Below are 15,383 nucleotides of genomic sequence, written 5' to 3'. Positions count from 1 at the left end.
TTTAAGTTATTTTTTCTATAATCAGTTCAAGCCTATCACATGGAGTAGTGTCATGTTACACTTTAAACATTTCATTGCATCAATTTATCAAATATTAGTTTTCAAAAACTATGACAATAAACCTAAATAAAACTGAAACCACTGACTAAAGCTTTTATAATTTTGTAAAAAAGTATTGCTTTCTTGTCATAGGGGACATGGCTTTCGACAGCAAAAAAAAAATAAAAATCATTCAAGGTTCTATCCCTACTCCATTGAAGAAAAAAAAAAGTTTGGCTAGCGTTCCACTGTATAAGAAAAGTTAAACAATCATACGTATTGCACCTAACAAAGAAAAAGTGAGGATTTGTATTAAACAAATACTAAAAATAAGAATAGAACATTTTTTTTTTAAATCTTAAAAAATAAAAAACTAATGAAAAATAAAGCAAAACGTTATAATTTTGGAGTGAATATGGATTTTTGCAACTTTATTTGATACATTTTTCCTCCTAACCCCCACTTTGAAATGATCGTTCTTTTATCAGTCACTTTAGTTAAACCACAAATTTTACTTTATTGAAAAAAGAAGGGATAGAACTTGGACCCTGGGATGAGAGCATCTTTTGTCTCCTAAAGCCATGTTTACAAACAATAGCTGTGATTGGCAGTTTGGGAGGGCAAGTGGGCATGTCCTTCTGAAGTTGGATGTATATGAGGCTGGGGTTGAAGGGGTCAAGCTAAAAAGGTTTAAAGGGACGTCTGTCCGTTGCAAAAGCTTTTGCTGAACAAGAAGATTCACAAGGTTATGGAGAGCAGCTTGCTGTGCTGTGAAACGGACAAAGAGCTCAGAGCAGAGCTTGACCCCGTCCTTTTGCAGAGCATGGTACTTGAGAAGCTGCTTACAGCTCAGGAAAGATACACCCCAACTCCAACTTACTTTCAGTGTGTACAAAGAGAGATGCATCCTTACATGAGAAAAATGCTGACCAGCTGGATGCTGGAGGTAAGACAATCATAGATTTATAAGGGAAAATTGAGTCAATAGAATCTCATAGATTCTCAATTTTATTTTAAGGGGTGGTATGCACTGTTTTATATGTATTAATGTTATTATTGAATGCATTTCCCAGTAGTGTACTGTACATTTCCATGTAATTGAAAGAAGTACAATAAAAAAACAATAGTTACTTTCTGCAGGTTTATTGTAATCACTACAGAAAGTACTGAGGATGTGCAGGATACTTTAATCCACATCAAACAAACTGAAATTTATTTTAGGCATTTTAATTTTAGGCACAAAATTCTGATTTGTTGAGACATGGACTACTGCCATATTCCCCCATATAATCTCATATTCTGTTTGTTAATGTTATTGATTATGCCTGTGGGAAATGATTGTTGCTTGGGGTTACAGAACATTGCCTGTTATATTTTGTTTTATTAGTTTGTTATTTATCAGATAATAGTTGTTTACTTCACCTGAACACTGCAAAGGAAATAGCAACATTAATCTCACCCCTTTCAACTGTTTTAAAGAGAGTAAAGACATTTTTTGATTTGTGCAGTTTACAAAAAAAATTTAGTTGTGTAATTTTTATTTACCAAAGCTGTACCAAAACTAAACTGTTACCCAGCCATCAATTAGATTAAAATATTTCTCTTAGGCCTGTTGTAAGAGGAAATGTAATCAGGTACTTTGACATACCTTCTAGGTATCAAATCAACCTTCCTGTGCAACCTGCAGCAACCAATATTCTAGTTCCTTTTTTTGTGCCTATGATTTGTTAAAGACAGTTTGGATCTCCCAATATCCCAGTGGCAATATAGACACTAAGGGCTCTTTTTATAAATTATTCTCCTGTCAATTTGTCTAAAATTTATTCTACCCTTCTCTTTTTAATGCCTAATATTATAATGACTCACCCACCTAATGTCCAATTTTTAAAGGTCACAGCAGTCACAATAGTTAATGCTATATGTATAAAGGATGTACATTGCAGACCTGTTGAATGTTTGTTTCTGGTAGGTGAATCACTAGGTGATAAATCCAAAATAATAATCAAAACCATGGACTATTCTCCTTTTAAAAATCAGTAATGTTAGATTGTTCTTTTCACAAATTTTTAAAAGAATGAATTTTGACCCCATAATAGTGTGTTTATTTCATGCATTGTACCAGGTGTGCGAAGATCTGAGGTGTGGAGAAGAGGTATTCCCCCTGGCTGTGAACTGCTTGGACCGTTTCCTATCTCTGGTTCCTATTGAAAAGAGACAGCTTCAGCTTCTGGGGGCGACATGTCTTTTACTTGCTTCAAAACTGAAAGAGTCCGAAGGTATAACCACCAAAAGCCTATGCATGTATTCTGACTACTCCTTTACTGAGACAGAAGTGCAGGTAAGTACCAGATGGAGAAAGTTTAACAGGCCATTACCCTATATAATCGATTTTACATTGGACTAAGTTGACGTCAGTCTTGCAGGTCTACAGTGGTGGGTTTATTCCTGTGTTAAACAAAACTGTTTTAGGAAAATGCATAACAAATCATAGCCTTTAACAGAGGATGCAAAGGGCCATCTGTAATGTGCAGTAACTTATAGCATTTATTCAATATTCTTAAGCCTCACTGATGAAAAATGGGTTTTGATTGGCTTTTAGTTGGTCACTGTCTGTGGTCCAATTAAATTAGTTCAGATAACAATTTAGGCAAACACACACATACATTTGTTCTAAATTGATCTCTTTTTAGTCAATGGAACTGCTGGTCCTGAACAAGTTAAAGTGGGACATTGTAGCTGTGACACCAAAAGACTTCCTTCCATATTTTATGGCAATGATGAGGCTTCCAGCAGAGAAAGTGGAGCAAGTCAAGAAGCACACTGAGACTTTTATTGCACTGTGCACCACAGGTGAGTACTAAATAAATCAGAATATCTTGTTCACATATTCGCTGTCTTGTTCTTCTACATTCTACATTCACTAAATATAGTGAAAGTATCAGCATTCCTTGTCACATTTAAAGTAGAACTAAATCCGCATTTGACTCACCTATCTACATTTCAGTCCCTGGGAACCGACATCTTCCTTCTCTTCTTCCTAGTACCTGTGATCTTCAGTCATTATGATTGGCCATGCCAGCATGTAACTCCTGCGCAGGAGTTCATTCATCACGGCACATGCAAGGAAAGGCAGGATTGCACATGTGCAACTCAGCTTTGATGTCAGAAACCCAGATCAATCAGGCAGGTAAGATAAATTATTGCAAAAAGGACATTGCCTATCCCTTTCTGCAGTAATGACCTGCCTGACAATGCAAACATAAAAGAGAAACTTTTTCCTATAAACCTATAGTCATTTTATGTTTAGCATAAACATAAAAAGTGCTTGTAATCATTCAAAAAGGGCTCAGACCCTTTTCTGATCATGTATTCATGGGGTGTGTGTATATATATATATTATATATATATATATATTTTATTATAAAATGTATAATTATAATTATTATGAACAATAATTTTGACTAGCTGTTGCCCAGTTATATCATTTTTTTCAAGTTTTATTAATTTTTTATCAATATATCAGTTATTGGCCATTGGAATACATTTTGTAGTGTGTTTGTGTACAATTGATTAGGAAACAACCCCATTTTTGTTCTGTATTTGAGGACAATATTCCCTATTAGTTCATGTCATGTCAAACTCCTGTGCTTTGCCAAATCCCCCCACAATTTTTGTCCCACTAACCTTTCTTACCTGGTAAAAAAAAATACTCCCCGAACCACTCTCTTCGCTCCTCCATGACCTAGTACTGACTTCCTCACTCATAACCTCATTACATGCCCAGCTCTAAGACTTTTTTTTAGTGCTGCTCAGACTCTCTGGAATGGTCTTCCTCATACTATTGGGCTTGCTCCTACTTTAAACACAAAATCATATCAAGTTTGTTATGAAAGCAGCAGATCTAGTATTCTTTTGCAGTTTGTTGGTTGACAAAGAGATTTTCTAATCACCTACCATATTCAATGTATTCCATAACAAAAAGCTTCATTTATCAGCCTTATAATATATAAATTGGTCATTATGCAAAAAGGAGAAAAAGAGAAAAATCAACTTACTCATTTGTGAAGATGACACACATATACAAAAAAGGTGGCATTTTCTCTTGTTGAGGGGGGGGGGGGGGGATCATGATTAGTGGTAAGTAAACACAAGTTCATGGTATAATATAGTTTTTTTTCATCAAAAGCAGTAAAGGCAATAGAAATGTATTAAGTAATAATGATATTAATGAGGAAATAATAAAATAGAGGGAGGATTAAAAGCTTTCAGGATTAGTGCATTATGACCATGGTATGCAGTTATGTTGAATTACTAATGCTCTATTTTTTTATGAATTGAGTCAGAAATAGGTGGTATAAATAATTTTTCCAAAATAATTAATAAAACCTATGGAAAGGATAGGGCTTAGCTTGAGCAACTACCACTGAGGAGGATAGCAAGGGGTATGCAGACCGCATGTATAGCCAGAAAATCGCTCTAGTTACAGCAGCAACACCTGCTCTTTTATGGGCAGGAATCAAATGGCGTCTTTGAATATCACTGGCATGTGCATCGCGTGTGACATCATCACGTCTGGATGTAAAGATACAATGAAGCACTTCCGACCTCACTGTGATGCTTTTACCCCACGACTATACAGGCAGCTAAATTAGCTGCCTGATTTTCCATACATAAATGTATTGACTGATGGAGCAGGGAAGATTATTATTCCAGCACCTAAATAGTTGCTGGGACAATATTGTATTGTATCCCCTGATTATTGCGGGGGGGGGGGGGGAGTTTAGGAGGAGAGGGGACAGGCAGCATTAGGGGCGGAAAGATGGTTATGAAGTTTGATGATTACTAGGAAGAGTCTTTTAGATGGGTAGTACATCTGTGTATAAAGGATGTGTTAGCAAAACAGATATCCTATAAATTAAAATCAACTCAAGATTTCTCCATTGTTCATAATAAGCCAATTAAAACGATCTCTATGGATACATGGGGTATTGGATGCATATTGCTAATGTTATTACCACTGTTCAGATCATTGCGTATGTAGGTATAGAAATTCATAATCCACTCAATAAAGTGATTTATGTCCATACACTCGGATCATAGATAAAATGAGTTAATATCACATTAGCTGAGAATCTTATTACAGATGTTATCCAGTGTTATTCAAACATATATCTTATAATCAGGTTATACAGAATATGAGTTTAAAATGTAACATTATTGTTTTAATATAAATCATGTATTAACATATTGGCATGAATGTTAACAGTTCAGAATATTCGGTGGCTTGGGGGTTTCTTGAAACCCCTTAATTTGGTATAGGTCTTAATAATATAGATATGTACATGCTTGTTTGAACATATAATGATAATAACTTGGATACTACGAGATAAAAAGTTACTTATGCTTCTTAAGTAAAAGAGGAGGAGAAGTTAGATGGAAGATATATAATTAAGAGGAGATAGATTTACATATCTATAATGGGGGGGGGGGGGGACAAGAAAAAGATTGTTGATTATACTGATCATGATTATCTAAGGTGGACTACATATCCTATATAGGTCAGCTTACCAAGGTGGTATAAGGAGAAATGTTGTTACAGTAGTATGTAACAAGGGAAGGAGATAAGATTTAACTAGACAAAAAGGGTTTGAAACTCATGATGTCCTTCAAGCCTGTTTTTTTGGTTGCTTGCAAATTAAAAATCCATTTGGTCTCACCTCTCATTGGTTTTATGTCAGTTTCACCACCGCGTGGATTGGCGGGCACATGCTTCAATGCGTAAAACCTGATCACCTTAGGGTTACAGTTATGTTTTGTACCAATGTGGTAACTCAGTGGTGTTGTTATCTTGCCTGAGGTTATTGAGTAGATGTGCTCATATATCCCTTTCTTGAGTTGTCTTTTTGTAGAATGATCCACATTTGCATGTGATCGGGTATATTACAGATTCAGTTGTACAATCTATGTATGCATTAGGACGGTGGACTATTCCATTAGGAAGTGTAAAACATAGTGCTTCATTTACCCATTTGCATTGAGAACATTTACCACATCGGAATATTCCATTGGTGCTATATGCTTCTAATTGTTTCGTTATGAAATGGCTACCAAATGGTCCCTCAAAGAAGGGGATTTTTTTATAAATAATTTGTGATTTGTCAGTCACAAATTTGCACAGTTGATGTTCTGATACAAATAGATGCCAATGCTTACTGCAGATATTCATGAATAATTCATGATTTTGATGAAATTTGGTCACTAGGGGAATGCCTTGTAATTTAGAGGCAGGTTGTTGTATATTTTTGTCTGGTAGGAGTTCTGTCATAGACTTGTTATATGCTCCTTGAAAAGATTTCTTTAGGAGTTTCTTGGAGTAACCTCTGGCTAGAAGTCTTATTTGTAATACTTTAGCTTCCATTTTAAAGTCTCCATCGTTAGAGCAATTCCTATGGAGTCCTACATATTGGCTATATGGGATACTCCTTTTAAGGGGTTGTGGGTGACTACTGGTGGCATGCAATATCGTATTCCCAGCGGTAGTTTTCCGGTAAAGGGTTGTAGAGATAGAGTTGTCTTCATTTATATGTAGTAGAAGGTCCAGGAATGGCAGTTTCTTCATACTACACTGTATTTGATTTAGGTGCTGGAATAATATTCTTCCCTGCTCCATCAGTCCACACTTTATGTGTGGAATATCAGGCAGCTAATTTAGCTGCCTGTATAATCGCGGGTTAAGAGCATTACAGTGAGGGCAGAAGTCCTTCATTGTATCTTTACATTCGGACGTCATGACATCACACGCAACGCACACGCCAGTGATATTCAAAGACATATTTTGATTCCTGAGCATAAAACAGCAGGTGTTGCTGCTGTAACTGAAGCGATTTTCTGGCTATACATGCGGTCTGCATACCCCTTGCTATCCTCCTCAGTGGCAATTGCTCAAGGTAAGCCTTATCCTTTCCATAGGTTTTATTAATTATTTTGGAAATAATATTTATACCACCTATTTCTGACTCAATTCATAAATAAATAGAGCATTAGCAATTCAACATAACTGCATACCATGGTAATAATGCACTAATCCTGAAAGCTGTTAATCCTCCCTCTCTTTTATTATTTCCTCATTAATATCGTTATTACTTAATACATTCGTATTGCCTTTACTGCTTTTGATGAAAAAGAACTATATTATACCATGAACTTGTGTTTACTTACCACTAATCATGATGGTACCCAAAGGTATCACACTTGCTAGTGAATACCACTGGAACCACCTTGATGCAACTCATTTGGGCCACTCTATTTGGGATCCAGATACTGTAGCAACAAACACAACACTCTTGTGTTATTATTATGTATGAATCATTACAATAGTCATAATTATTCTTGTTTATACCTTACTGTACAGACCCTCTGACTCTCCTTGCACATCCCCTGATGAAGCCATCTGGCAAAATGCATTGGGATTGAGATTTGTGACCTTTATGTACCTTTGTTACAACACTTAGTCAGACGATTCTATACTTAGAAATCAAGGCATATTTCTATCAAGGGACGCCTTCACAGTCCAACTGTGATTTTACCATGTTTGCTTTTCTTACACTGATGTAATGAAATATGTGTCATTCACGTTGTACTGTTTTGAAAAATACACCTTAATTTGAGCCAAAATCCCTATATCTTTTCTATATAATAATAATAATGTCATGGAGAATTTAATGTACAGCGCTGCGTAATATGTTGGCGCTATATAAATCCTGTTTAATAATAATAATAATAATGGAGAGCAGCCCTGAGCATTTAAAAGTGTGTTCCTCGAGGGTGGTCAACCAATGATTCGCTTTTAGGACATTCTGACAAATTTCAGAAACTTCTGTGGACCTCCAATGAATTTTTTACTTTACTTTTTTTTTTTACTTTTAACAAGGGCTCTGTGTCATCTCCTGTGGTGGTATGGGATGCTTATAAATCAGTACTGAGGGGCCACCTCATACAGTTAGCATCAGCTTACCCAACTTACCCAACTTCAAATCAGGCTGGAGGCTGATTACCTTAGGGCAGTACAGCTAAATAAATTGAACCCCACTGTTGTCACTAGAGCAGCACTTCATGATGTCCAATCTGAACTCAATATATGTCTGACAGAATCAGCCGAACGCCAGCTGCAATGGTCTAGACAGAAATTTTTACCAGTGGGGTAACAAACCAGGCACAATGTTGGCCAGTAGATTGGGTTGTTTGGTTCCTAAAGGAGAAACCCTGTATCTCTACGCACACCCGCAAAACATTTAACTAGCAACATGATAGAAATGCTACAGGAAGTCCAATCACGATTATCTCAGCTGTGCTTAGATCCTTCCCCATTGGTATGTTTATGTTTCCTGTTTGTGCATTTACTACCTAAATTAAATGCAATTATGTTATGGTCAATGCTACCCATATTGTCTTATAGTTGAACCATTGAAATAATTATAGCATTGCAAAAAGATACCAAGTCCAACAGAGCTATTTGGGCTATACAGTAAAATTGTTTTGGAGTAAATTCATATATTTTCTGCTCTTTTGTGGTACCAGGGTCAAGGTGGTTAAAATCACCCATCATTATGCTGTCCTGGCTTTTCTCCTTTTTATCTGTGATTATCTAGCTCATTATCCACCTCCTCTTTAGCACTGGGGGGCTTCCAGCAAACTCCCATGGTCAGATAATCCTTTGACTGCATCCAGTATAGTTTGGATTATGCAAGCCAGAAATAGGTAAGAAGAAAAACATTAAAGATCTTAAGGAGTTAAAAGTGCTTTAGAGGTAAATTATGGGTAATGTCCAAGGAATCCAGTGTTAACATTGATTTACCAAATAAACAGAATGACCCTGATTTATTAAAACTCTCCAAGGCTGGGGAGGATACACTTTCATCAGTGAGGCTGGGTGATCCAGCAAACCTAGAATTAATTTCTATTGCTACATATAGTCAATTGCTATTTTATAGCAAATGTTTTGAATCCCAGACCAGATCCACTCCATGTTTGCTGGATCACCCAGCTTCACTAATGAAAGTGTATTCTCTCCAGCCTTGGAGAGGTTTAAGAAATCAGGCCCACTGTGTGCATTAGTGTTATGTGCTTCTCTGGGCAGGGGATATAGAATCCTGCGAGATCTCTTTCGCAGTGGAGTCAAGCTATCCAGCCACTTACGCATAGTAAGTCTTGATATGTATGTGCCAGATTTTTATCCATACTTTATGGGTGAAGTCTTCCTTGGTTGGTGAGGAGTACCAATGACTTAATAAAAGAAGTGGGTCGAACGGTGGTTGGGTACTTGTTATACACGCAATAAAAGTTATAAACTGCTTCCAGAACACTTGTATATATGCACATTGCCACAAGCAATTTTTCCAAAGAGGCCTGTTGTTCTCCATATTAGTGACAGGAAGGCATTTCCCTGTGGTCTGAGGCATCAGGTTTGTAATATTTAAACCCCCCCTCCATTTTGCATTAATAATAAGCTTACATACTTGACCAGAAGTTTGTCTACTATGTCAGCCGTAGGGAAGTGCATGAAGAGCAAACATTGGCTATATCCAGGATAGAGGTAAAAAGGTCCTGAAGCTGAGGATAGTATGAAGATTGCTGGCTTTGGTAACTGAAGATGGGTGTCTAAGACAATATTGGAGGGATGTTGTTGTGGGCAACCCAGCAGCTTTTTTATCTTTAAAACAACCATGGTATATTACATACTCAGTTATCAAGTTGTCTTTTACGCCTTATGAAAGACTAATTTAATTGTAAACCAGTTATGCTGTGTTTTTTTTAATACCCTAAAGGAAGTGACCTGGAGAACAACTGTAGGTAATATTGTGCACATGTGACACTTATTGCTAAATTTGTGGCTAACACAATATGCATACATTTCCCAATATTCACATGCAATAGACAGCTTGTTTTAAGACTGACAGATTGGCATGAGGTTACTAATTACAACACCCAGTATTAATTATCAGGTGCCTTGGAAACCCTATAAGCATTTTTGTCAGGCTTTTTTAAGGAATAAAAAATAATCAAAATGTTCATTCAACTAAGATGTAACAGTGGAGTAAATACCAGCTGCTTTATTATTCATTGATAATGATTATTACTAACATTCCTGCTATCTTTCCTTTGCAGATTGCACTTTTATTGCACTACCTCCTTCTCTGGTGGCTGCAGCTAGTTTGGCAGCTGCCGTTACTGGACTAAGGTCAGAAAACCTGGGGATAGTTTACTCCAGTTTGACAACCACTAATTACCTTGCACAAGCCATCCGCTGTGACCCAGTAAGATATTTTTGAATTTCCTTACATGCAGTTTCATATTTTTTCTGCTTTAGGAATTTTGTCAGCAGTGTTTTACTATTTTTTACTTTTTGATAGTTTTTGATTAGTAAATGACAGCTTTATATATCTGTCATGGTCTATGGTTATTAGATCTGTGCATCTAATTTCCTAATCTAGTTAAACTGCCCACACACTACATATTTTCAATAATATAATGTTAAGTTGTTAAAAAAAATCAGACAAGACAATTGGACCAATATGTGGGCAACAAGTTGAAAGTTAAAAACCATTATGGAGAAATGAAATTCACTTTTTGTGTTACTATTGATATTTATATTGTATATGATGGTAAATGTAATTCAAATTAGTTATCAAACAAGTGAATAGTACAATTGATATTTGTAATATATTGCAATTTAATTTTAATTGCAGTATTGATTAAAAAAAAAGATTATTGTAAGATCAGAAATATTAGAGGAAAAGAAGTCTGGATTCTAAAACCTCAGGTCCAAAAGTCCCTTTGGTATAAGGTATAAATTGAGGTGAATTACCCAACCAGCTCTTTAAAGCTAATATTTGGGGTTTGTTTATTCTTTGAAATGAACTCATTATATTGAAAAACATATTTAGGACATGAATAAACTGTATATAGAAATTTCTACTATTTCCACATTTAACTGATACAAAACAGGGAACATGTCAATGTCTAAGGTTCCTGTTCAGAGTAGTTCACATCACTGGCCCTGATTTATTAAAGCTCTCCAAAGCTGAGGAAGATTTTTGATTGCAAATGTTTTAAATCCTCGATCAGATCCATTGCAGGTTTGCTGGATCACCTGTGGAAAGTGTATCCTTTCCAGTCTTGGAAAGCTTTATTAAATCAGGCCCTTTAAATCAAGAGAAGATGTAACGATATGACAATTAATTGTATTTTATTAATGCAGTTTACAACTTGATAAAGAGACTGACACTTCTGTTTTGACAGGCAGAGAAAGAAAGAAGAAAATGAAAGAAAAGAAAGTAATCCCTAGGATAGCCTACACTTCAGGTGTATGTTTCAAATGTGCTCTTTGATTCCAAACCTTGCACACACAGGGTGGAATTACCAGTGGAGTTTTAGACATAGCAACTTGCATTCATGTTGCATATTCTCACTTATCTGCTTACCTCACTTACTGTAACTCCTATCTGTGACACAGAAGCCTTTCCATTTCAATATTATATTTGTGCAAAATGTTTCAGATCAGAGTTTGGTTAATGTAAGCAGAATGTATGGCAGAATGGGAAACAGAGAGCACATTAAATTTCTCTAGCCGTGTGTTTGTTTCGACTGATTTCCTAATTTTGAAAATTCTGCGATGAGGACCTTTTACCTTTGCACTGAAAGAATCAGAGGGGTGAAGGGAATTTGAGTGTTTGAGTTTTTAAAATAGGTTTGCTTTAAAGGATCATGCAACATTTTGGTATCATATTTGTAACTTTTATCATCTCTGATGACAGAATATCCTGAGAATATGTCAAGAACAGATTGAAGCATCCCTAGGTTCCAACCTCCAGCAAGCTGAAAGAAATCAAGCACCAGTTTCCAAGACTATGGACCAAATTGAACGAGCTAGTACCCCCATAGATGTTCTAGATTTTGACATATAACTTTAATGTTAATCAGTAATACCTCAATACTGATTTGTACTTTGAATAGCTAGGCTGATTTTTAGTCAAAAGGCTTCTAATTTCTGTGCAACATTCTCAAAATTAGACAAAAGGGGGGAGGATCACTGCTTCTGTGTTAATTACAGGTTTCCAACCACTAATTAATTGCATCTACAGTATAGCTACAGTTGAAATACCTAGTACAAAGTGAACAATGTCTCTTTAAGAAAACAGCTCTACCCCCTTCCTCATACACTTTTGGCTTGTGTTTGTTCTCAGTGTTGATCAAAATCAAGATCATTCACACCTTTACTACTGTCAACATTTGGACTGTCAGGACAGTAGCTTAAAAAATTGATTGATACGGCAATATATGTAAACTCTGAATAAATGTTGAAGATCTATTCTTAGAAGGTTAAAATATAAGCACTATTCTGCCATTGTGCTTTTTATTTTGACATAACAACCCCTTTAGGATTGAAATTGACAATGCACTGCTTTTATAAATGTGAACATTTCAAGTAACACATCAGTGGTTATGTTGAATGCAGCCTACATATGTAGGATATCATTGCGTACATCCTTTTTAAAATGCTTTCTGTTTGACTTTAATCCTGATTTAGTGGTTTTAGATATAGAAATACTTAATTCCACTTTTTCTCAGGCTTGCAATTGTTGGATGCTTGTTCTGCCTTTTTGACTCATGACCAGGCTACTAGAATTTATAAAAAAAAAGGTCAACAAAATCAGCTGTGTTATTTTCGTGACAGATTTAAATGTAAACACCATCTGCAGGCTACTAATAAGGTTATTGGTAAACTGTGCATTAACAATTGTATTAAATACAATGAATAAATAAATAAAAGAAGAGAGAGAGGAACAAAGAGGTTTTTTTGGCAAAAGTGCTTGTAATCAGCAAATAATTCAAAATAGTTACATACACATAGGCAAACAAGTGAGTGTTCTGCAATACAAGCAGAGTAGTTATTAACAGTCCCAACAAACTTTTAGTTAGTTGAGTGATCAGTTATCAGTTAAATACAATGAAGCCAGCTCTTGACACATAAATAGTTGGGTGAATTATACTGTAGTAGGCTCCAGGAAGGGGATGGGGCTTAATTAATTAACACTGATCTACAGTGTCAGTGTCAGACAGATATTACTTAATTACTTAATTTAGACCTTATTGAAAACAAAATTGAATATGGTTTTGAGTTGGAACCCCAGTATTTTACAGGATATCCTTTAGAAGCACTTTCATTAGACAGAACAGGAGCTACATATTAGGTGCTTTATTACACCAAATAGAATGTGATGCTTTGAAGTAATTAATTACATTGAAGAAAAGGGCAAGAACGAATGAAACTGAGACCAACAATATTATACTTATCATATTTTTTCATTGTTTTATTTATTATTTATTTTGTATTATTATTTTAAGTTGTTATATATGTGTTTAATAATTGGAAACTATACTGCAAAAAGTATTAGGTGTAAAGCAAAATGTGCCGATATAATGATTGAACTGTCAGGTTGCTGGTGACAACTTGACCCGGTTTACTATTACATTCCAGGAACTAGTACAGCCATATTTATTTTTTTTTTTTTTTTTATTGAAGTATTTGTTCTTGAACAAAACAATACATACAATAACATAACATTCTTCACATGTGCAATGGAAGAAAACAAATATACCATACATCAGTTAACAAGAAACAGGTGCTTACAGTTGCTTTAACAGAAAACAATGGCATTAAAATTTAAACATTTTAAAACTTGTCATAGTCAACTAAGATGAATTATTGTTGTCATCCTTTAGGGTCGCTGGGGGATCATTAGCTATCATTCTTAGAATATACCAAGATGTATGTTAAAAGGGGCAATTTATCTGCTGTTAATGGATCAAGATTGGAATTCTATAAATGACTCCCAAATTTCAAATAATTTTGGAACTTTAGTTTCTTTATCCAAGGAGGCTTCTTCATGATATAAGTATACCTGTTCCTGGGTACATAGACATGTAGTTTTTAGTACCTGGTTGATTGACAGAACATGCTAAGCTTTTTACTCCTCCATGAAAGGAGGGTTTTTATTTTTCTCTGCAAGGAGCTAAGAAGCTACTCTAGACTACTAGCTTCTTCATCAATTTAATGTAATCTTAATTGATTACATTGTTTACTGTCAAAAAAATCAATCCATGAGGAAATGCATCTCAAACAAATGAGATATATGTAAAAGTCTGAATTTGTGAATTCTACCAGTATTTCGTATTTATAATTCTCTCACAAGACTCAGACGGGTTGTAGGTATATTGTATTATACATTTGTCTTGCTCATTTGCTCAAACTGTGGAGGATATTTATAAAGCAGTGAATCTGACATTCAGTGAAACATTTCCTTGTAGAGAGTCAATAAATTCCATTGAATCACATGGACCTGAATGATTCTCCACCAGGGATTGTTTTAGTGACAGATTTGTTGATTCATAAATAGACCACTTTGTGTTTATAGTGTACACTAATTTTGTAGGTCCATAATAAAACATAATTAAGGCAAACTACACAGGGGTGCTTAATGAAATGTCATTATTTTTCTTGTATTTGCCTTTCCTTTAAGAGAATCAATACTGTAAACCCACACAGACAAAGACTTTACATTGTACTCTGATTGTGGGAAAACTAACAAAACTAAAAATACTATTAAATACTAGGAACAACATGTAAATAGGAAATCTGGGAAGAAATCAAAACACTTTGGTATGGTAAAATATTCTGCACTAGTTGCTGTAGTATATGCTTGTTGTCATATTTAACTTATTATTTTACTATTTTACTTTCCGTTTTTATTTTTCAGCTATTTTTTAATTTGTTTAAAAATGGCGCTGAAAAAAGTTCTTCTCCTGCTGTAATGAATCTGATGTGTTTTGCACTTTATAGATGGTTTTATGATTATATGTATGAACCTTTTTCTAATAAATTGTTAAACAAGATGCTTGTTGATTATATTAAAACATATATATGAAAACACAAACACTGGGCGAAAATTGTTACCAGATACCATAATTATCCTTTTCTGACAAGCTCCATTGCACTTGCAACTCAATAAATTCAAGGCAGCTCACAGACTCAGCATTCAGGCAGCGAGCTGCTTTAAGGAGATTAAAGATAGCATACCACACATAATTAGAAATTGGACAATGGCCAGTGATTGACCATTGGTGACCAATGATCATCCTTAACCAACATCTTACCTCATAAGGATTCCAGCTAAAGGATGAGTTGCATTCCTCTAAGATGGCCTTATAAAAAATATGTGTATATTAGTAAAAAAAAAAATATTGTTGGTGTAACATTATTACTATTAAATATAACTGTACTAATC

The 15,383-nt window shown here is 35.1% G+C and overlaps 1 protein-coding gene across 1 annotated transcript; it reads left to right on the top strand.

Annotated features, from left to right (window-relative positions):
* Nucleotides 1-771: 771 nt before the first annotated feature.
* LOC140340955 (G1/S-specific cyclin-D1-like) lies at nt 772-14,991 on the top strand. The gene is made up of 5 exons (XM_072426420.1): nt 772-985; nt 2,162-2,377; nt 2,730-2,889; nt 10,204-10,352; nt 11,853-14,991. Exons 1-5 carry the CDS (start codon nt 788-790, stop codon nt 12,000-12,002), a joined length of 873 nt encoding a protein of 290 aa, XP_072282521.1. The 5' UTR covers nt 772-787; the 3' UTR covers nt 12,003-14,991.
* The last annotated feature ends 392 nt before the right edge of the window (nt 14,992-15,383 follow it).

Source organism: Pyxicephalus adspersus, chromosome 11 (assembly GCF_032062135.1).
Source record: "Pyxicephalus adspersus chromosome 11, UCB_Pads_2.0, whole genome shotgun sequence".
In the NCBI taxonomy this organism is placed as follows: Eukaryota; Metazoa; Chordata; class Amphibia; order Anura; family Pyxicephalidae; genus Pyxicephalus; species Pyxicephalus adspersus.
The sequence above is the reverse complement of the archived record's forward strand: the minus strand, read 5'-3'. Positions and strand labels throughout refer to the sequence as shown.